Source organism: Solea senegalensis, linkage group LG14 (assembly GCF_019176455.1).
Source record: "Solea senegalensis isolate Sse05_10M linkage group LG14, IFAPA_SoseM_1, whole genome shotgun sequence".
Taxonomy (NCBI): Eukaryota; Metazoa; Chordata; class Actinopteri; order Pleuronectiformes; family Soleidae; genus Solea; species Solea senegalensis.
The window spans coordinates 13,285,985-13,309,779 of record NC_058034.1 but is presented as its reverse complement, the minus strand read 5'-3'; the positions used below and the strand labels follow the sequence as shown (position 1 = coordinate 13,309,779).

The window sequence follows — 23,795 nt, the reverse complement described above, 5'->3', positions numbered from 1 at the left end:
TACTTCTTTAGGACCTTGTCTGGCATTAACCTCGTCAAGACCAGTAGTCCTCATGGAGACTAAAACCTTGTCCCATCCATACTTATAATAGCTGCACTTAAGTGTGTGTGTGTGTGTGTGCGTGTAAGGATACTCCTCCTTGTGGAGCACGTCAGCACTGGAGGAGGCACTAGAGGGGTGAGTTAGAGGTAGTAGTTGCTGAACAGGGAAGAGGCGCGCACTCACTGAAGAGAAAGAAGCCAGAGGAGCGTCAAAACATTTAAACCACAGCCGAGAGAGAAGGGTTTAGCGAGAGAGGGAGACAAGGTGGAAAACGGCAGTGTGTTCAGAATGAAGACTTAAAACGCTGAGTCTCGTAATAACCCAGGCGAACCTGCAAAAAAACCCGGCGCGCCTCAGTGTCACCGCGCCTGGAGGAACCCTGGATGATTGCGGTGTGCAGAGCTTCAGCACCTGCGGAGAGGACAGTTCCTCCAGACCCGAGTGTTCTGCTGCCGCTGCGAGGAAAACACTCCAGTCTGACTCTGACTGTGCCTCTGCAAGTCTGGAACAAGTCCCAACATCCACAGACGGAGAGATCCGCGACTGACTGACTGTGCTCAATATGTACCAGGGGCATTCACAGGTAAGAAGGCGGGGTCTTCTTGATGTTTATTTACTATATGACAGCGAAGTATACTGTGACGGGACAGATGAAGTGATGCGAACAAGAGTAGGCAGATGAGTACATGCATGGTGTTTTTAATGTTTTCCTTCTGGGTAATGTGGTCAGCTGCAGCAGAAATGGCAGACTCTTAAAGTTAAAAGTGCTTAAAGAGTAAAAAAACTGTAACATTACTCAGTTGTAGTCTACATCAGAGAGATACACTGTGCAAGCACGTGCAGTTGCATGTCAAACGTAAACAGGATGCAAGCTCCTCAGCTCTGCAACTCTCCACCACGTCGACAACAGACACGCGTGACACTATGCAATCTGACGTCAGTTCCCCACATCAAAATATAACAAACACGAACTTTGTGCTGCAGCACGAGGAAAGAGTCTGAAAGTCAGCTAAAACGTGGCATAAGAAGGCGCATCTTAAATGACAAAACAGATGAATCCTGGCGGAGGACACGTTCTATCAGTCAGATTTAGTGCAGCCCACAGTGCATAGCAGCAATCCCTCCTCAGTGGTTAATGAGAACATTGTCTCTGTTTAGTTGCACGGACTGAAATCGATACTGTCGATTGACAGATGTACCTCATCTCCAGACAGCTGGTTACATAATGAAAAACCACACTCTGCAGCATTAAATACCAAACTTTAATTTGCCAAGCTGCAGTATTCATTGAAAACGCAGGGATATGCATTTGGCAATTATTTTCTGAAGCACATCAGTTGTTATTTTTAAGGATCAATGAAAAGGTATTTAAATGGCATATATATGTAATCAACATGTGTGTGTAATGTTATTTAAATCACATGTTTCATCCCCTGATGTATTTCGACTTTCTGACACTTTTGAATGTCTCCCATCACATGCATGCCAGTCATCTCACTGTGCTTTAAATGAAAGACGACACTGCTTTTATATGGGGTCTAAGTTATTGTGTCCAGTGAATACAAAGCAATTGCACTGTCTGACAGTAATGCATCTTTTGCTGTGATGCTGGCTTGAGTAAGTGCTGCGTTCATCTTGATGTTGACAACACTTTCTCCTTGAAGTCAAGCATTTGAGTTTTTATGTGTGTATGTGTGTGTGTGTGTGTGGGGAAATCAGTACCTTCTGATCTGGGGAATTATATATCCAATAACACACAGCCAGACCTTTGTCGGATATAATTTGAAAACCTGATACATCGCTCGAGTGGAGAATGGGTGGGGTTTGTTGCCACATAACAGCTACACTCATACACTCGCATTAATAAAAAGCACAGATTTGTGTCTCCACTGTGTTTTATAATGATTTAAATGTTATTGCATAAATTGCTATTTTTTTTACCTGCAACCAAATCTACCCTTGGGTACAAATAAAGTTACCTTAAATTATCTTAATGACAGGATGAGGGGTTTTTTTAGGGTAAAATGTGATCCTTTCACATCAAGCATGCATTTGAGTTAAGATACAGAATATGTTGCTTTATTAGCAAAACTTTAATGTGACCTCTTAATGAAAGCATAAATCAGTCTTGAGTTAAAAAACAAAGCTCATACTGTACCTTTTATGATGTAACATTAACATTTGATGTCAACTACTCATAATATAAATATATTGGCAAATCCATCTTTGTAACACCATTGTGCAACATTGAATTTGCCCCCCTTTCATAAATGTTGACTTTCTCATTTATCTCTTGGCTGGTCCATCTTGATGTGACTCCTACAGTAGTTATACATGAAGCAAACTGCATGTTGTTCCAGTAAAATGAGCAGATGTTCACGTTACTGTATTAAGTGTTGGAAAAGATTGATGCAGTTACAGTGAAGCAATTTGGAGGTGTGGAACGTTCTTTTTGTGAGGGTGCAACGGAAGATTCCGTGAGGCGAGCTGATTCAGCATGGCTGCTCATCTGCAGGAGAGATATTGTTTCAGTCAGTATATTCCTGCTTTGATGTATTACACATAAGGAGGACCTTGAGATTGTCTCCGTCTGTGCTCCTATAGATTAAACCTCTCCATAACAATCTGACATTATTACATGGTAATTGTTGAAGTGATTTTCCTGTTTTGATATTTATGTTTACAGTCAACCTAATTATGGAAGCACTTGCACTATTGGTATAAAAGACACCGTGGCTTAATGAAAGTGATGCTCCAGAGCCTTTGGATATTTGCTCTGTAAAGCACAACATGATTACATAATTTGATTACCATACCCCGTGTGTATTCCTCCCCCAGGGAAAAGATCTTGGATGGATGCTATCACTGATCAGAAGTAGATCAAGATCTCAGTCATTCATTCCATATTTTCATTAAGCTCCCGATTTTTTCATGTGGATTCTTTCACTGTGCGAAGGATTATTTTAGAAGTTGTCATCCATCGCTCTGTAAGAGTAAGTAGGTTACTGATACAATGTTAGAAATCGCTGAGTTGTTCAGCGATCTGTTCTCTACTCGCATTTAGTCTTTCCTTCTCTTTTTGTTGTGTTATGGAAATTTGTGGCAATCTGGGGCATTTTGATTTCTACTCAGTGAAGCAAAACCACACTCCCATGAGGAGCAACATAGTCTTAATTACCTACAGTCATTTAAGCTGGCTGATGCTGACTAGGGCTGTCACATTTTGACCAAAATTCAAATCCAAAAACCGTCAAACTATGAGGGGGAAATTCTAAATCAAACCTCAAAAGCACATTTTAATAAAAATATATGCAGCCTAGAAGTGCATCAGAGACTGTTTGATGCAATTACCACATGGTCAAGCAAAGGGCACGGAAACACAGCTTTGTTTAAATCCACTTTGAATCCATCAGAGAACTAAGGATGTCACGTTATGTTGTTTTGCCAAGAAAATGAAAATGTTAGCTTAGCTGTGAGTTAATCGCAGATGGGAGTCACAAGTGATCAACCTCCTGACATTTAATTGTCATTAACAATGTACATTTCCAGTCACTGGTAGAAGTTATGTTTAATGGAGGAAAATGTTGCATAATAGTCCACAAACATATGGGATAGTTCTCTGCATAAGAAGAAAAAAGAGAAGAAGTCATGGTAGATTAAATCCAGAAGAAGTGATTAATGCATCAACTTTCATTAAAAACCACCAGCAGCCAACATTTGACACAGTAAAACCACTCGCAGGTGCCTTTATGAGCTTGCACCTTAAAAGAAAGGAATACAAAGAATCATTAATCATTGCTGCACAGTCACCCATGTATGTTTTAGTCCACTAAAGCTGCATCTCTAGCTCCCGCTCCAATCTTCCACTGTAAGGTTTTATTGAAACTTCTCCATGGTCAGCGTAGGACATAACAAAGGTGCTGAAAGCTTTTTTTGTCCCACAGAGACGGCTCTAAACTCCCCTTGATTCAATGAGCCATGGTCTTGATTAAGAACAATTTAATAGGCTTGCCTATTTCAGGAGCCAGGGTAATGAGTGAAATCAGGTGGTATCCGGCTGGAACAAAGGCTCCACAGACAGTTATTGCTCTCACTTCTTGTGGAAAATGTGTGGCGGAGCAAGGAGCTAAACGGTCGCTGTGGTTTGGAGCCCAGTTTCAAGAAATCATGAGAAATGGGCAGGTTGTTAAATATAAACAAAGGAGAAGAATACACTTCAACTACAAAAGAATGATTTCAAAGAGATAGAAACAGACCATTGCTCGAGCGTAAGACGGCATAAGTTTCACTGTGGTGAAATTTAAGTGATGATGAGGTAAAATGTCATTTTCAGCTTTGATAACCTTTTATTCCATATACTGTCCTAACAGAGTCATGGGTAATTTGCATTTTCCAAAAAAAAAAAAAGAACAAAATGTTACTTTAACTATGGATGCTGTGAAATGAAGGTGAATGACATTTCCAATGTGCGTCATTCACTTTGAGACTCTAATCCTTTGCACAAATTAAATACAGAGCTGTGATGAGATTGAAAGAATAAGATTGTTCTTCCTGCTTATTCGTGTCCCCATCAAAGTGTCCCTTACCAAGCTGTTGATGTGTCAGTAAGTGATAACAGCTTCTTCCAGTCATAGGACTTGCAGACGGTTCATATGAATACACATGCATGTTAAAAACACACAGTAAAGCATATAACAACGATTTTGAATGTGTTGTTGTGCTCATTCAGATGGCTGGCATCCAGCCGCAGTCAGTGGTGACAGTGGGGAGGCATAAAGGAAATCTCCGTCCTCCTCCCTGTTGGCTAGTTAAGACTGGACAGAGGCCCTAAAAAGCTTATGGAACTCATAAAGAAGACTAGAGGGAGACTAATGCCCCCCTTCCCTCTGTTCAAAAAATGTTTTTTCACCAGTGGGAATGTGTTTAATTGGCATTCAGCTTCGGGTCAAATGACTCCGCAATGCATGTGGGTTTGCATTAACTTCAGCTCCGATGGGCATCAGTGGTAACATAAGAGCCGGGTGAACGCGCTCATTTCTTATTCCCCTGCTCTGTTACAGCACTACGACGCACAGTCATCTTCCAGCCAGTAGTATGGCTGTTAATGTTTGTAGCGATCCTTACTTTTAGTACTTGGGAGAGCACCCAGTATCATTTATTTTATCAATCAGATCATCTAAACCCATGGTTCTCAAACTGTGGTACGTGTGCCCCCAGTGGTACGCAGGCTTCCTGGTATGAGGGTACGTGAACACAGTGGAGCTGAGGAATTTTGACTGAATTGAAACAAATCACCAAAAAAACAATTAGAGTCACTATATTTCTCGCTCCATCTTCGTCTGATTTCACTAAACCAGAGTCTGCAGTATACTGTATGTGAGGAAGAGGAGGAGGATGAGGGAGCAAATTATCTTATTGGGAATAAATCTGCCTCCTGTGAAAAGTCTATTGCTGTCTTTGCTCTGCCTTTTTACACCACTGTATTTTAACATTTAACGTGGTAATAGTGTTACTTTGAAAGCTCAGTGTTTTCTGGTACTTGGTATAAAAAGTTTTAGAAACACTGATCTAAAGAATGAATTTAAAGAGAGACCGGAAATAGTAACCATTGTAAATTCACCCCACGAGTGAGAGCTTGTTGTGTGAATGGGGTGAAGGCTGCCATCTCTAATTGCCTTGTTTTGTAGCGTTCTGAAGTGTTTTTTTCTTCTAGTTCAATGTAAAAACTAACAGAAAGTATTGTTAAAATTTTAATTGATAGTACTTTATTTGAGTGTCAGTTCTTCACAGATATTATAACATTTATTTAATTATACTTTGCACTGGTAGTTAGAAATGATATTGTTCCAGATATTTGCTCGAGGAAATTTCCTTTACCTCGATGAACAGTTCTTTTTGTCAAAGTTTGACAGCAGGGGTCTGTGACAGTATGTACACATGATCTGATTCATCCATGATTAAATTCCTGGTTTAACACCGGCACCATGATTGGATTGACATGAGGAGATTAGTTTTCATGTCCTGTTACAGTGTTCCACATTTTAGACAGAAAACACAGACTTTTTTTTACATTTTCGAGTCCATAAACCTAAAGTCAAGCATTAATTCATGAAAAATTCATTAAATTAATTAATGTTACAATGTCCAATCTTCACTGTGTTTAAATGAATGTGAGCTCTGCTTTTCTCCTCATTTATTCCGTCCAATGTGTAAAATAAATATTGGTTTTTAATTATTTGACCAGTCAATTTTAAACATTACGGCAACTCAATGAGAGGAAAGATCCTCTTACATGCTTGACAGGATGACTCCCATCTATTATTGATCATTACGATTTTGACCCAAGATTATAGATTTCTTCTCACTACCATTCATCAATTTGACTGACAGACAGCCCGGAGCTTTCAGGAACACAAACATTTACATAGCACCTAACAATCTTTGTTAATGCATAGAGTTAAAAATCAATAGCAGATTTTTCATTCCTCTAAACAAGCAACACTTTGTTAGTGGCTGAATGTGTTGATGATTATATTTGTGATTGAAAAACCTTTTTAAAAAAATAATCTTTATGTTTCAAATATGAAAACAGGATGTGACAATGGAACATCCATCTTCTACCACTTTATCCTCCACATGAGGGGTGCTGGGCCAATCTCAGCTGACATGGGGCGATAGGTGGGGTACACCCTGGACAGATCGCCAGTCCATCACAGCACCACATCTAGCGACAACCATTCACTCTCACTCTCCAATTTACCTAATCCCCATATTGCATGTTTTTGGACTGTTGGAAGAAACCGGAAAACCAGAGAACCCCCCCCACACACACACACACACACACACAGGGAGAACATGTAAACTACATGTAGAAAGACCATTGTCCTGACTGGGTACAATGGAACATAATGTCATACAAGTATTAAATATTGAGGATTTCATGCTGCTGCAGCAGTTTCTTTTATTTCATGCACACCTCTAAGTAATGCACCACATTTTGAAATAGTGTCCGATTTCAAAATAAACTGTTCTCACTCTACCAACAAGACAAATCACCATTGGATGAAGGACAAAATGTCACACTTTCCTTCCCTAGTAGGTGGCATTTGTGTGAAAGGACAAACTAGAAGCAGCTTTAGCCTTATACAACATTACCAGTTGTAAACTGAATTCAGTAGGACTGTCTTGGCCTAACCTCTCAAACAAGAAGCCTTTGTTCTAAGAAGGATAGGATCACTAAGACACACCCAAAAACCCCAAGTTCACAGGTGTGCATCCTTCTCTGTGTTGGTCCTCTGGGTGTCTTTCTGCTCCAAGTCTGTTAACACAGCAGCCCTTGCAGCCCCACATGGACAGTCCCAAGAGCAAGTGTATAAAGCCACACACTTCCTCCCTCAAAAGTAGGACAAGCCCCAGCATCTTTGTCACTGGGAGCAGAGGGCTTTGAAGAAGAATGGGTAGCCCATCTATCTCTCCCGCCCAACCCATTCATAACAGTCATTCTCCAACTGGGAATTAATTTGCTCCAGAAACCAGGCGTCTCTGCACTGGAGTGGAGAGAGCATGTGTTAGGTCCTCTAGAGAGATATGAGCTATCATGGATGAGAGCTGTAGATAAACAAATATGCACTTCACTAAAGCAGATGTGAGCCTGATTTAAACGTTGTACATTTAAGGGCACTGCCCAGTATTCAGTTAGTTCCTCCTCTCTCTCTATCTCTCTCTCTCACAGACCCACAATTATTATATATTTTTTCTAAATAGATAAATCTCTGCACATCATTTCCTGCTATTTAAAACTGCAGTGGGTAACTTTTAAACATCAACAAATGTCCATTACATTCAAGCTATCAAATGAGTCAAATGAGGTCACACAAATGCTGATTAGGTGGCAAGAAAAACACGTGGAAGGCAGAGGTGTTTTTTTTAGCAGAAGCATTCCTGTTATTGCCAAGCAACCAAAACCCAGGAGCTGCTGAGACCAAATTAATGAACACATTAAATTTATATAGTTTTGCCATTGTTGTTATTCACACGGCACATATAAGTAATACATACATATACAAGTTGAAAACAACCATAAAAAGGATCAAATAGAAATCAAAGACAATAGATGATCAGCACAACATTTTCCCCTCACAGCAGCTTTGTTCCTCAGTGCATGTGTGGAAAGTCATCATGTCTGTGTGCATCTTCTTCACCAAATTATTCATGACCTTTGTCTGGATGGTGGAGGTTCAGAACCTATTTCGCAGCCAGTCGGAGTATCAGAGGACGCATTCAATAGCACTTGCCTTTTCCAAGAAGTTCAGATATTTTCATCTCAGTGTGACATGGATATGCCCATAACAGCAAATGTGTGATGTGCTACTTTGTCGTTTTTGTTTGTGCAACTTTTGAAATAATGTACCGTTGTCAAATTTGTTCACACAGCACTGCCAATTTTTATAACAACATATATGTCACTAAAATAGCATTGAACAAAGTCATATTCACAAATTTCCCTCCGCTTGATCATTCTTCTTCAAGCTTGAACACTTGCTTGCACTTTAAGAAGTGAGGTTTATCCAAAGGCTGTAACACTGCTCTCATCTTCATTACGGGTTATTCTCATCCGTGTTTTGCTGAGACAATCCATTTTCATGCCTCAAGCATCTTTTGATGTGCCGACTCCTGACATCCTGCCTGTAGATGTGAGCTTGTACAGTAGTAACTCTGTCTTTACCCCCAGCCCAACACAAAAGCTCTTTTCCAGGTCAAGTCAGATAATTGCAGTTGAGCATTCTGCATAAAGCAAGGTCAGCATATTATTACATCAATTAGTATGTCCCCACAAATGCCAATTACATCCTTGTCACGCTCACCACAAATGACAATAGCAGCCGAGCGCTCCACCCACCACTTTATCTGCGGAAGTCAAAATAATGAAGTGTAAACGGAGGCACCTATAAATAGCTTTAAATTAATTTCAAGGGCTTTTTGCCACGTGAACCGATCATTTGTGTCTCAGCAATAATAGGAATCTTGGATGTTATTTGTACACACTGTCTGAAAAATGTGTGAGTGTGTGGATAATAATGGTGCAGCTGAAAAATATAGCAATTGAACAGTGTTTTCTCAGATAGTGAATGGGATTTTTGTTTTCTTTGATGGATTTACTGCAGCCCACAGACAAAGCAGAGGGGACATCAAATTACACTACTTTCCTTCAGTTCACCAAGTATCTCAAACACAGTCTAAGATTATTTCACAGTCTGCACTCTATAAATGTTTTCTTCTGTAGGAAGCCAGTGAGTATAAATTGCTGTGCATTTCTATAAATACCTATGAGACACGTGGCTAATGAATTCCCTGGCAGAAGTTGAGGGCTGAGCTCCACAGTGGAGCCGAGAGGGGAGCTGGCTATGCCAATGGGACGTACACAGAGTTCAAGGGTAAACCAGCTGAGAAGATTTAAAGCAGGGATGCTTCATTAAAAGAGCAGCACCGACTGCTCACCTGGAGCACGACCACAGGCACAAATCTGACTCCGCCTGTCACGTTGCGCTTGTATCTGTGTGTTGGTGAAAAGCTTACAATGTGTGTTTGGGGTTTTTTTGTAATTACACACAAAGTACCCGCATACCAGTGTGTGCCTTTTGTGCATTTGTATGCCCCTGAGATGCAGATAATGAGGCTCTGCTCGGACATGTGATACATATTTCTCCTCATGACAGAGGCTGCAGCATTGTGCCACGGGTAAGGTCAAAGGCCCCACTCCCCCAGCTTCTCTCCATACACGCAGGAAATGAATATTGCTGCTTGGCAGCTAAGTGAATGATGATACATACATGGTTATATGAGGATGCAGACATAATTTGATGCCAGTGTTATGGCCTGAGGTCAGTGTTTCATCCAAAATCACTTACGCACTCGACCAGGAAAGAAAAGAGCTAAATGTGTTTCTTGAAAACAATTTTCTGATTTGATTTTTATTGAATGATTTATTGATTTCGAGAGCTGGTTGACATCTTTGTGTAACTTTTCTAATGTGTTAATTAGTTACATGTGACTAAAATCAAGATTTTTTTTACAATACAGATTTAAAAGAACCAGTTTGCATGTTCTCCCTGTGTGCATGGGTTTTCTCCAGGTTCTCCAGTTTCCTTCCACAGTCCAAAAACATGCAGATTTGGGGATTAGGCAAATTGGACTCTCTAAAGGTGTGAGTGTGAGAGTGGATGGTTGTTCTCTCTATGTGTCCCTGTGATGGACTGGTAACCTGTCCAGGGTTTACCCCGCCTTTCACCCTATGTCAGCTAGGATTGGCAACAGCGACCTCCACGACCCTCATCTGAAGGATAAAGTGGTAGAAGAGGAAAGACGAAAGATCTAAAAAAATTAAAAATTGTTTTACTTGCTGTATAGTATACAGTAGTGATTCTCGAAGTGTGGGCTGCGGCCCCCTAGTGGACTGTGACGGTACTGCAGGTGGGCCATGAAATGAATAAATACAGTAAGTTTTTAATTTTGGGTTTTGTTTTAAATTGCTGTAAAATATGTACGATATATTTGACGAAATACTTATAAGGAAAAAAACAAATCTATGGCCATAGATTGATGTGTTAATTGTATATTGTTAACCTAATATAGCAGGCAATATATATAGCATAGTATTGTGATATCTCATGCGTAAGTCAGCAGGTCAGTGTAATTAAAAACTGTTGTGTGACATGTTTTGTTGCATCTTCCCTAAAAACAAAATAAAAACACAGATCATGTATATATATATATATATAAAATGGTAAAAATTGAGTGATTGATAAGTGTGTAAAAAGGATTGGTCCCATGTCAATTCATGTCATCATTAATTGGTATGTGTGCAAAAATACCTAACTCAAATTAAGTAGTGGGATAGATGTTGGAATAAGCTTTAAGAATATTTTTTAGTTTAAAATTTAATTTGAATTCCAAGATCTTTAATATTTGACTTGGTTTGGGTCTTCAAGGGTTATGGTTTCACACCCATACACAGAGAAAGTGATAGAAAATGAAGAATGTAATCAGAATAACTACCTAGCTGGAGACAAAGAAATATTTGAATTTAAGGTGACGTTTTTCTCAGTTTGGACCACGACAGAATGTGTACATCTACATATATATGCTGAGGATGATGAGCAGAGGAAGAGAACAACGTAGACATGAAGGCAAAACAAAGGACTGTGTCACTAAAAGGTCCCTTTTCATTCCCACAGCCAAGAAAAATGTTGCCCCATTGTACTTTCTAATTCATCGCTCTCTCAGTGTAATCTGTCACTGACAGAGACAATGGGAGTGCATGTCTGCATCCAAGGTAAAAGGCCTATATATCAGTTGAAAGCTTCAGGAATGTATAAGTCATGTGCCTCTAGCCCCCAAAAAATGCCATTAAACATTTGCAGATTCTGTGATAACGTGTAATTGTAATGTCTTCCTACAGCTGTCATCACAACTGATCGTATTCCCTAAGGGACACATTGTATGGACTTGTAAAGTAAACAAAGTATTCTACAGCCATGCATGGAGTAATGAATACATTCAAATTGAGCAACATATTTTTCTCTGAAAAAATGTGATGCAAAGACAGGAAGATCAAAATGCATTGTCAAATACCACCAAAGAAATTTGCAGCTCAACTTTTAGCATTATCTACTCATTCACATATCCCATTTAATTCAAAAGTTAGAAGGAAAGATGATCTTTCATCATCGGGCAGCTATAATTCTTGAAAGAGATTATATGCAGAAAGAGAAGCAGATGTCAAAGTACAAAGATGCTCCATTAAGTGTTTAGTGTGTGTGTGTGTGTGTGTGTGTGCGCAGTCTCGTATGGATGTGAGCTGTTACAGTGCTTAATCCTATTAACTTTTACATTTAAATCGGCCTGCGTCATTCGATAGACCACATTCTCTCTCTCTGTCTCTGTCGCTCACACACACACACATAGTTTCACTGAGACATTATGTCAATTTTATCATGGCATGAAGGTGGGTGTTCCAGTTAATCCAAAAGTATACATATATATATATATGTGTATAAATAAGTGTAATAACACATTTCCTGACAGTTTTCCTTATGAGATTCTGTTGTACGATGAATACACGGACACTAACGTTGTAACTTCCAGTTAACCTTTTTAACTTGTCATCAGAATGAACAAAAACACTGTGCACACAGCAGATCTTAAAGGGCATTCTATGCTCTTTTAATTCAAAAGAAATTAACTATTGACTGGCTCCTTCCAATTTAACAAACTGTTTGCAACAAAATAAGCATCCACTATTCTGTGCCTTGTTAAGTTTGAATTTCAGTAAATGGTTGTGGGTCTGAGGCCACATTACTGTGCATTCACCTCTGTAGATGACTGAAGGTATTCATTTTTTGTGGTATGTTAAGATTTCATTGGCGTTTAAACATTGTTCCCTTTACTGAATCTTCACACTGTGCAACCTCAGATACACCTGAGTCTCAATGTACATGGACAAAGAAGCGATGTTTGAATGAAGCACTGATAAAACTAATTGAATTATGTGATGCATGTAAGAATGTATTTACTTAAAATTAATGAATGGGAAAGCACAACCTAGTCAGGTGTTGAAAGTAATAGTAGCTTTTCCTTAATCCATGCAAAGTATGAAGCTGCACATTTACTGCATCCTCACATTAAATTATCTTTCTAGATGGATGGGTGGATATGTGGGTTGGTGGATGGACAGGTGGGTGGTTGGGTGGATGATGGATGGATGGATAAATAGGTGGGTGGGTGAATGTGTGGGTTGGTGGATGGGTGGAACTATCTTATTGTAAGTGAAGATGAGGGAGCTTTTAAGAACAGACTGTGAATGAGTGCCACAGACCCGCAGCAAGCCTGACATTGTTGTTTCAAAAAAATGTGTTCAGTCCAGTGATGAGGTCACAGAAAAGGTTCAATTGTGTTCAGTGAAGCAAAGCAACGTGGTTCTTCTCAAGACTCAAAATGACTTTTCTAAATCGACTGTGCAACTACGGCTTCACAGCTGCATGTGTCTCGTTTGAAAATATAGTTGATCATTACATTATCCTGTAGCGATGATGACCGAAAAAAGAAAATTCTTTGAGTTATAGAGTTCTCCAGCTGTCCCCATCACATCATTGCCAACTAAACTCATGAGGAGACATTTCCAACCCCCAGCACAAACCTCACGAAGCACGTAACCTTTCTACTTGTGACATCTCTCTACCTACTCCTCCACCTCGTCCAACCTTAGGAATGCTATCACGTCAATTAAAGCCTATCCTCCAGCTATCACGTACCCCAGGGCGGTCAGACAGGCTGCAACAGAAAAGGTCAATCACAGCTTTAGCGATGCTGCGGAGAGAGATAAAGACATAGACAAAATAAGGAGGAGTTTCTTTCATGTTGTTATTGAGAATGACGAGTGGACTTGACAGTAAACAGCAGCTTAACATCTCAAGAAACTACTTTGCACAAGTATAAACCAATCAAATATTAGAAATGTGTTACAATGGCGTTGAGGCTCAACCCCAGGTTGTACATTGTACACTAAAGTATTTATTTTAAATAAAATAATAATTATAAAGAAATTTCAGAAAAGACATTTGCTATTATATTATAGTTAGTTATTATGTATCATCAAATTAGAAGCAAGTTATTGGTTTTGTGACATTTATGAATCACAAGTGACCCTCTCTCACATTGTGTGCACAAATCCATTAAATAATTTTCATAGTCACTGCCCATTTCTCATTTTATTTATTGAAATCCATCCTTCTAACCACAAAATCCATAACAACACATTGCTCTTCATATCAGTGACTCACAGCAGGGATATATATTATTATCATTATTATCATTATTATTATTATTATTATTATTATTATAATTGTTGTTATTATTATTATAATTAGAAACTCATTCAGGAAGACATCCATAAAAAAACACAGCAGATTTCAGCTCCATCAGTCCTGTTAGAGCACTAAAATACAGCATCATCATTTCTATAAATGCAAAGCAGCTTCAACAGCTTTAACTCCAATAACAGACGGTAAAAGCAAATGCACATACTGGAGCCATCACAGACAAGATGGTTGCCTCCTCACAGCATGTTCATTATAACAGTTTGTTCCTCTTCGCATTCATTTGCTGCGTAAAGTTTTCCATCTCTCCAGTCAACCAGACTAGAGAGATGGAAACTCTCCAGTATGGCAGAGGGTAAGAAACAAACTAAGCTGTGTGACGTTGATTATGTCTGCCTCACAGCCCCTTGTGTAATCAGCACTGCTGCCCACATCTAATCTTGTGTGAAGAGCACCCTCCCCACCCCACAGACAAACACACACACACACGCAACCATCAGCCTATTCTGGGATGACTAGTCAAGAAATTTCCCTTTTGATGATGAACTCCTCAACATGGTGATTTGCACTGGAAATGTGTCATTTACATGTGGAAAGCTTCATCAACAGCTGCTGTCGCTCATCAAAAATGACTGCTTGAATCCACTTGAGTGACCAAACAATTGATTAAGGTGACCGTTATCTCTGATTGGTTGGTCATATGATGTTTCCAGTCTGTTATTGCAGAGGGTGTCGTGTGGATTTGATGGACTGTTCATACGCAACATCGTTTGCATGCACACAAAGAAAGTTACGCCATTGTGCATCCACTGCCGCTTTATCTGGGTGTCGGTGTCACACTAAAGTGAAAATGTCAGTGTTTTACTGTTCTCTGGTTACAGCCACTCCCAAATGGTTTTTGACAGAGATATTTTATGTTACTATTTTGCCCATTATAAGAGATAGGGATTTCTCTTTGAAACAAAGCAGCAATGCCATTTGCGACATCATCAGTGGATAGATTCTTACAAAACATTAATGGGAGCACACTTGAGTGATCACCTACCTGTCACAAAGAATTTTAATTGATCCATCAAAAACTGTAGACAGAAAGTTGCTAACAGAAGGACAGACAAACCTACAGATAAACACTGATTAGCATCTCTAGTGAAAACAATAACCTTGGCAGAGGTTATTGTATGGAACAAATACAAAGTTCAAAAACATTTGATGAGTTTGTGTTGCACCAAAATGAAAATATCTCAATATCTCTTTTTAACAACTTTTTTTCCCACACGCATCGAGCAGCAAAGATTCTGTGTGAGAAATAATTTATCGTCTGTGTTTTGATTTTTTTGTAATTGTTTGCATTTATTAATTCACTGAGGCTAAATCTCATGAGCTCCAATGGAAGTGCAACCCCACAAATGCCTTGGTTAAAAACACATCTGGCTCCTTTCATGAATTTTTCCACACATTTCTAGACTCTGCCGGTGAACAACCCAAAAGTATTGTAGTGGCCAACTTGAACTTCATTTCAAAACCACTCAAAGTTATTAGCTGTAGACAGAATACAATGGGCTTGACTCATATGTTCTGCTTCTATTCTTCAATCACCAAGGCACGGAAGAGTCAAGTAAAGGTTTTGCACATTTATTTCCACTTGCCATACATCCAGGTTATAGCACTATTTACCACAGTGCCCTTTATCTAATTACATCAAACGTTCCATGATACTCCATTCATTTCCCTTTAAGAGCAAGTGCTTAAGGCAGACAGTTAACTCCTTTAACTGTTCACAGACTACATGTAATCCTGATTTAATCATCTAAACTAAATTAACTCAATACTGGCTCCTACAAGTATCTTAAGCCACATCGAGGAGCTGCAACAACTCTATGAAAACTAAACAATAGAAAAAGAACAATGTTTAGTTAAAAAATAGGAACTGACATTTGCCAAACACACAAAAGCTGTTGGGAAATCTGAGATCGGCCAGTCAGGGCACAGAGCCAGCCTCTGCTATAAACTTGTGGATGGAGAATCTCTGCATGATGCCCTCTGCATGATGCAAAAAAGGAAAAAAGCATTTTTCTAACACTGATCTTAGCAAACACATAATAATTACAGATTGCTAATTCACCTGCCAATATTGATTAAAGGACATTGTTTGACATATAACCATGCTTTTCCTGTCACGTAGCTCCTTTGTAATAGAAACTTGGTACTTGGAAAAACAAGACGACATTATGCTTTCATTATATGAGGCAGCTCAGTGACACGGCATATTAATGTGACGCTTATATCAACACCTCTGTGGATTTTACTGTACAGTCACATCCAGCATACTCTGGCATGGAGGAATATTGAATTGGTTCTTGTGTGTTTGCCAATGCTGTGAGACTATAATAGATTAGCTTAGTCATGTGTGATGCAAATGGACTGCCATGCACTTGTACATTGTTTGATTATGAATAAAACTTGCAGAGTCTTGGTCTTGCTGGTGTGAGTGACTGCCGCTTTGTTTCAAAGAGCAAGTGAGCGGCAAAAACAAAAGACGTCAAGGCCCTCATTGTCTAAATCTGCTTTGTGAGCCACTGGGGCAACAACAAATGAAACACAGTCAGCAGAGTAAAAGAGAATTAGGAATAAATGGCAATAATCAAGGAAAATTTGCCCTCAGTATCTCAAAGGTCAGGAACAAAGGAAGAAAGTCTCAAACCACACAGATGGCTCTGTAGCTTTAAAGATTTAAAACAATTAACTATCTCTGCACGCGATTGTTGACTCTAGTGCAGCAGGCACATGGTATTTATGCTCCTGTGGAGGTGGCCAAAGGGAGCTGAGGCTTCTGCTCTCACGGTAGGAAAACCGCAGTGTCCACTGGGAGAAGGAGTCCCTGAGATGCTCCTTTGTGTTTAGAAAGGGCTCCCTTTGTTTCCCAATTGTGATTGGATCACTTGAAACATTGATTAATGCCAGAACTTAACAAAGCCATTGATAGAGAAGCAAATATTTATCCTTTTACAAGAAGGTTTACACTAGGAAACCTGTATTAAAAAATGTAAATCTATAACAGGTGACAGTTCAAGGCATGCACTTCACTCAGCTGAACACCACCACTGAACTTGATGAATTTGTCCAGTAAATGCTTCAAAAACATCAGCAACCACAAATTAAGTGGATGTTTAAAGCCATTGTGAATTAATGCATAATGGCATTCTACAGTTTTTCTTAATGGGCTTTTTCTTTTTTTAACTCTACAAAGTTTCTAACCTGATAGAGAGAAGGGTTTTCTCTCTGAAAAGGAAGTTATTTAACTCTGAACAACTCACCACATAAAAATACGCATTCAGTATTGTACAAATCTGCAAAGAAAACTGGACATGTTATTGTGATATACAGTATAAATTAAAGGGGCTTTCTTCTGTAATCCATAGCAGTTGCTCCTAAAAACAGTGCCTTGTCTGACAGCAGCTGCAATTCATTAATGTATTGAATGTCAACGCCGTTCTTCATGGAAACTGGTTGGAAGAAGTGTAGTTTTTGAAGGATTGAGTGTTACGGATGTGTTACACAGAAAAAAATGACACGCAGAAAAAAATTAAAGAGGAGAAGAGAAGCTGGTGTGGGCACTCTATGGTATAATTGTGTGTTGCATGTTTTTAGTTTACCTAATCGCTTTTTAAATGCTTACTTAATCACTCTCACTCCCTGTGCTCATAGTCCAAAAAGCCTCCAGTTTTACTGATTACGCTGTCTTTCCAAACAGACCCTGTGAAACAAACTGGGCTAATGGAACAAACTGTCAATTCAATGCAATTAATCTCATGAAAACTAATCATATATTTTACTGTCTAACAAGATGATGGCAAATCCTCCATCAACATTCAATAGAATTTAAATTCATAGTCACCCTGTCAGATCCTTTTGATGTGTGTGTGAATGGATGCATCTAAACAGCACCAGAGTCTCACAGCATGGCAGTGCATCATCATAAAAATAAGCTCACTGACAGCCAGACTTGCTTGCAGAGCAAAACCTTGCTCTTTTCCAGTGAAGGACCAATGAATGAGAGGCAGCGTGTGTGACAATCGTGAGGTTGGGTGTCAGGGCCTCCACAGAGGAACTCTGACACTATACTAATCAGGGTGGAGGTGGGCAAGTGCATCAAAACCCTAACCCTACACTTGACCTAGGATTGAAAGCAATGAAAGCCTATCTTGGATTAATCTGTTTTGCTCAATCTGTAAGTCCCAGATCACTCCTCAAGCACCAAGGTTTCTGCAATGTCTTGATAAATGTTGGACAAATTGTCAGAACCTTAATTTGTTGTTTTCCGTGCTACTTAGCAAAACTCGGCTGAAAATGGTGTCTGAGATTTGAACATTTTTATCCCTGCAAAACGGCATCATTGACGTCACAAGCATTTTTAGCATGTAACTCAAAGCACTGCAGCTGAATACAACATCACAGAGTAGCTATACTGCATCCGTAGACTGTTAGGATGTGAAGTATCTGACTTAGATGACCACATTAACACAGCTAATTCTTATTTTTGTATATCCTGTTATGAGGCTGGGAAGACGTGCAGTACGCGGCAAATGCAATCCGGAATCCATTAGTCTGACAGCAAGCAAAGGCCCAAAGGAGTTGAGTTGGAGGCCATCACATACACATATATGAAATGAATTTGAATCTAAATAAAACCCAAAAGGGAGTTAACAAAGGGATGCTTAGATCTGATGGGAGTGAACCCAGGTGTTTCCTGTTTCTGAGTATGCGAGAGCTGATGTTGTCATTGTCAAATTTGTTGTCATGCATTGGAAATTTATGTTCAATAGGTAAAAAGAGCATGAGAACATCAGCCTAGGATGTAAAGACCAGGAGTGACAAAAAACAGGCTTTAAATGGCTATGGGAAAACAGGGGCAGGGTTTTCTAGGATTTGGCTTAAGCTCTGTCGGACACCTGCAGGGTCTGAACCAATACTGGCTTGCAACAAAAACATTCTCTTTGTTCTATTCAAACCTTGTGTCAGTGGGAGTCTCTTTCTGCACCATCATCTCGCCACCTGTCGATATTTAAAGAAGGAAGGCCCAGTAAATGACAGGTTTTGACTTTTCAGTTTATATTTGGTCCGATATTAAGTGACAGGTATGAAAGGTGCCTCACACCACAATCAAACAAAATCACAGTTCGGTTCATTTGCAGGGTGAAATCACTTTCTTGGATGGGTCAGAATTTTGTCAGAACTACAGGAAGCTGAGGCTGTCCACAACCCAATGACAGTAATTAGAGAATAAGTGAGCTGCAGAAGCACAGAGGAGAGGAGGAGGATATTCAATCATCATTTGTTTTTCCTAACAAAGAAATTAAAGGCCGCATTAGAAAACGCACACAAAGTTATTTTCTCAGAGGCTGTAAGAGATTGGATCAAAGTCAAGTGTATGGAGACGCAGCAAATGGAGATAATGATGGCAGTGTGCTCACAGAATTGTAAAACCAGACTAGACAAGATTAACCAGATCAAATATATTTGACACCCCCCCCACAATCTCTCTCTCTATAAATAACTCTGAGTCTATTTAAGTTTGCAGATGTATGAGAAGAAACAGACAAAAGAGTGGGTCTAGATTACATTAAATTGAAGGTACCCAAATGATGAAAGCCAATTTCTTGACTTAAGTAAACTCATTAAGAAGAGGCCCTGTAAATAGCACTCAGCTTTGAAGTTGCACAATATGGTCTGCTTCTTTCCTGCTGTCCTCGTCTCTTTGTTGCTCCCACTGGCATACTGTCTGAAACAACATCTCCATCATGTAACTGGAGAACAGCTGGATCAACATCGCCTTATTGTTGGCAGATAATTAAACGAAAACACATCCTGATGGACTGGAATATTAGTGCACAAAGCCACGTTTTGCAATCAAAGCAGTCTGTGGCAGATAGCTGCCTGGTGGTGTTGTGTTATGACAGGTTCTTACAAAGCACGATGATGAACTCATCGAGAGAGAGGCAGTGCACTCGTCTGGATCTAGGACAGTCAGCGGCTTGAAGTGAGAGAAGGGTCTGCTTCATAAGGCAGCTGCTAGTAATGAGGTTACTGTAGCCTCCTGCTCAATACACAGAGGGGATCCTCCTCCTTTTACTGCTATTCCTCATCATTAGTAGGTTCAGGCCAAGCTGCAACTTGCACTGCAGCTATAGAGGTAGTAATGACTCGGGGTGGCTCTGCAAGAGGTGCTTCACTGCCCACATTCACTACATTCTCCAGTTTTTCTTAATGGGCAGGTAATGGGGAAAGAGCAAAGTGGCCACTGAGGCACATAGAGAGCTTTTGTTCTGCCAGGATATGAAGAGTTATCAAAGTGACAGAACACAATAGTGGAAGCAGAGGAAGAGTTCAGCCCGAGGCTGAGCTTTACCCCCCTTGTCATCATAAAACCGTTTTTGTCCTTCAAACCTGCCCTCTCTTGCCATCATGACCACCCTATGTGGTGGAAGAGGAGATATGCGGCAGCCATCATTGTATGGGTTTGTTTTGACTTGCTCTGCACCCATCAATGTGTGCTCGTCTTTTTTTACTGACATCTCTTGCATTTCTTACCAAACATGGCACTGCACTGACCCCTCCCTTCTCTCCTGATTTACTGGAGAATAACGTGATGTCTGCACCATCCGTTGTAGTTTGGTGATCTTTCAGCATCGTCTCTGTTGTCTCTTTACTTTGCTTCCTCAAAGTCATTTGTTACTCATAGTGAGAGGTGTACAGCAGCAGGCCCTCTTCCCTGACTTTAATGTCAGCTTTTTCATATACATTACCCTCTAACTGGTGGCTGCTGGTAAAATTACAGTCCCAATGTCAGCACTGCAGATCTCAGTGAGCACCGAGGAGGAAATGAGTTCATGAGTTTGGCTCATGAAAGGGGACTTAGGCTCAAGAAGCTAAATTTGTGATAGTCGATTATATGGAGTGTGATGATGTTTCTTGATTGAAATTGTGTCCCCTTGATTACATCAGCATGGTATGGGTCTAATCTGGGAATCAATTTTACATATTTATCGTTCCCTTCCTTATTAAATCAGACCATTGGGTTTCTTTTTATGTCTGTGAAGATTCTTAGTCATTTCAAAATGTAATATGAAGACAATTGGACTTGCATGTGAAGCCTACAGGTGTTCCACCCATCTTCTCGCTTCTTTTCCAGCCGACTGGTGTGGAATTCTGGGTATTTAACCTCCTGTGGGATCATCAACACCTTGACAGCTGTTGATGTCACATGTGTCACATAAGTTGTGGTGTGTGTGAGTGTTAAGTAGTCCAGGGAGAGATCTCAGGAAGGCATCACAAGTGGATAATGAGTGATGTCATGAAACACAGACTCAGTTTAGTGACGATAATTCTCGTTTGACACAGAGGACCTTTGTCACCACCCCTTGCTCTCTTTATGCCTAAGAGTTTAGTACTCTGTTCAACACAGTGAGGGGTGCATAGGCATGTGCACTTGTGAAAAACAAAACTAAAAATTACAACACAGAAGAGCCAATTCATCTGGTCAGGACTCAGCAGTCCACCTGTACAGCTAAAGGACAAAATATGTTCATTTGAGGGCATCGATGAAAAAAATCAAGTAATTACTAACCACAAAATGGTGATGTAACACCACATGATAAAACACGTGAAAATATCACACCTGCTTTAAGGTGCTCAGAGTGTGTCATTACTCATGGATGACAGATTGCACTGAGGAGCAAATTCATATGAGGAATTGCTGAATTGCAGGTATTTCATAGGTTTGCCTTTTTCCTACAATAGCTCACAGATGGCTCATGTGTTTCTGGTCTGAAGCTACAGTGCAAAGAATGATTAAGGAGAGCACTGAATGACTTTCACAGCTAAAATAGAATTGCACCTTTAGTCAGGCTTTGCTGCCAGGTCAGATCCTTTGGGCATCTGTATAAGCTAAAGAATTCAGACAAGGGAACTTTAATTAATTTGCATAAAAACATTCGAAAAGATAAAAATGTATCAAGGCAAGCTTGTCCCAGATAATCTAGACTATTCATAACATAGCAGCACATCAGAAATACAATTTGGTCCTAAACCATTCTTTGCTTAATAAACCAACAGGAGTATTTTATAAGCAGACCTTTATATAGAACTGGGATATGATCCACTTTCTTAGAGTGTTCTTTTATTTGGTCAGAAAACCAACTGACACCAATTAACATTTGGCTTTGGTCAGAATTGGGAGCAGATGCAACCAGTTCTCCACTCTCAGATCAAATGTCAATAGTTATATGTCATCTAAAATCATAAATTTGTCAGTGTTTGAAAGAGGGACCGAAGAAAAAGATATAAGGAACCCATTCAGATGAAGCCTTGCAATGACATCATTAAAGAAGATGGGAACAGCAGCTGTAATAATCTAGATGGCTTTAAGCGTGATGAAGATATGAAGATGGTGAATGCTCACAGGCATTTGTTGTTATTGGTGCTGGTTGGACTGGCACTGATAAACACCTCAGCATTCAGGGAGCTGACTGTTCAACAGATCAATAAAGTCTTGTTTCAGCATTACAAGCAGCCAATTCACATCATTTCTGCCTGTTTGCAATGTGATGCTTTTTTGAATGTGCTGTCAACATGTGCAGAATTCCCTCAGAGACCCTATATTGGAAATTAATAATTAAGTGTTTTTATTGCACATGCTTTATATTTACAGCCAAATCAAAGACAATCGGACATGGAGTTTGGGAGATGCAACTATGACTGTGTCTACCTCTAGAATGTGAGATTGTGAGATTGGAAATGTTCAGCCCCTGAATGCTTTGGCTTTGTCCTAACAGAGATTTTCAGAGGACTGGCACTCGTAAATGTATTACCTGGTACACAGTGATCCTGCTTCTTGAAAGACTTGTTGGTACTCAAAGGTGGACAAAGGTTTTGAGGCTTTGATTTCACAGACAAGTGCTGTTGTTTCCATGGTGTCTGTTTACCAAAACGTTCAATTCCAGACCAAAAATCTGGTTCTGAATATATATATATATATACACATATGTATATATATATATATATTGCATATATCCATCCACACACAGAGAGAACATGCAAACTCCACACAGAAAGGCCTAGATCTGGATGCAAACCTTATTGCTGTTTTTGGGCTACACCACTAATCACTTCCATTCAATGGGTAATTCCCATTACTACTGTAACAATAACTGTTGCCACATCTGTCAAGACTGAAATCTTTATTCAATAAATCTCATGTCTCAACAGCTGTTTCAGCTACATCAACAAAGAAAGGGAATTTGTCGCGGACTCTGGTTTATCAAAATCTTACATTTCTCTTATGACAGTCATTATCTTTTGTTGTTGCATCAGGATGGAATTTGTTTAGCAGATGACTGACATTATGTTTGGAATATTTGGAAGAAGATTATGACATGTAAATAGCAATTATTTAAAAGCATCCCTCCCTGATAAAGCGCTGATGATAAGGGGACACAAGCTTTTAAGTCTAGCTTTAAGTATTTGACAGTTCACCACAGGGTAGATGGTCATAGCCAGTGAAATGAAAGTCTGTTCGTTGTCCTTGTGACTGACATGACCATAAAAAAACATCCTCAGATGCTGTGGATCGCTTTAAAGCTTTATCTTCTTCCTCTGTCAGCAGACATGAGAAGACTTCAAGGGAAGAAATGAGTCATCTCTTGCTAAAAAGAGAACAAACCATATTACTTGGTTCTGTAGTACCTGATAGTGAAGCTGTCTCCAGAGAAAACAGCTTCAGGGGAAGGAGAGAGAAGAAGGGCAGTGAGACAGTAAATACAGCAGGTCCTGAGAGGGCTTGTAAATGTGAATAAGATGATATTGATGCAAGTGTTACATTAT

At 39.7% G+C, this 23,795-nt stretch overlaps 1 protein-coding gene across 1 annotated transcript in view; it reads left to right on the top strand.

Annotated features, from left to right (window-relative positions):
* Nucleotides 1–211: 211 nt before the first annotated feature.
* Nucleotides 212–23,795, top strand: part of pex5la (peroxisomal biogenesis factor 5-like a) — a 69,948-nt gene continuing 46,364 nt past the window's right edge. The window contains exon 1 of the mRNA XM_044043535.1: nt 212–625. Within this exon, the coding sequence (XP_043899470.1) occupies nt 605–625 (21 nt within the window). The 5' untranslated portion in view covers nt 212–604. The remainder of the gene's footprint in view (nt 626–23,795) is intronic.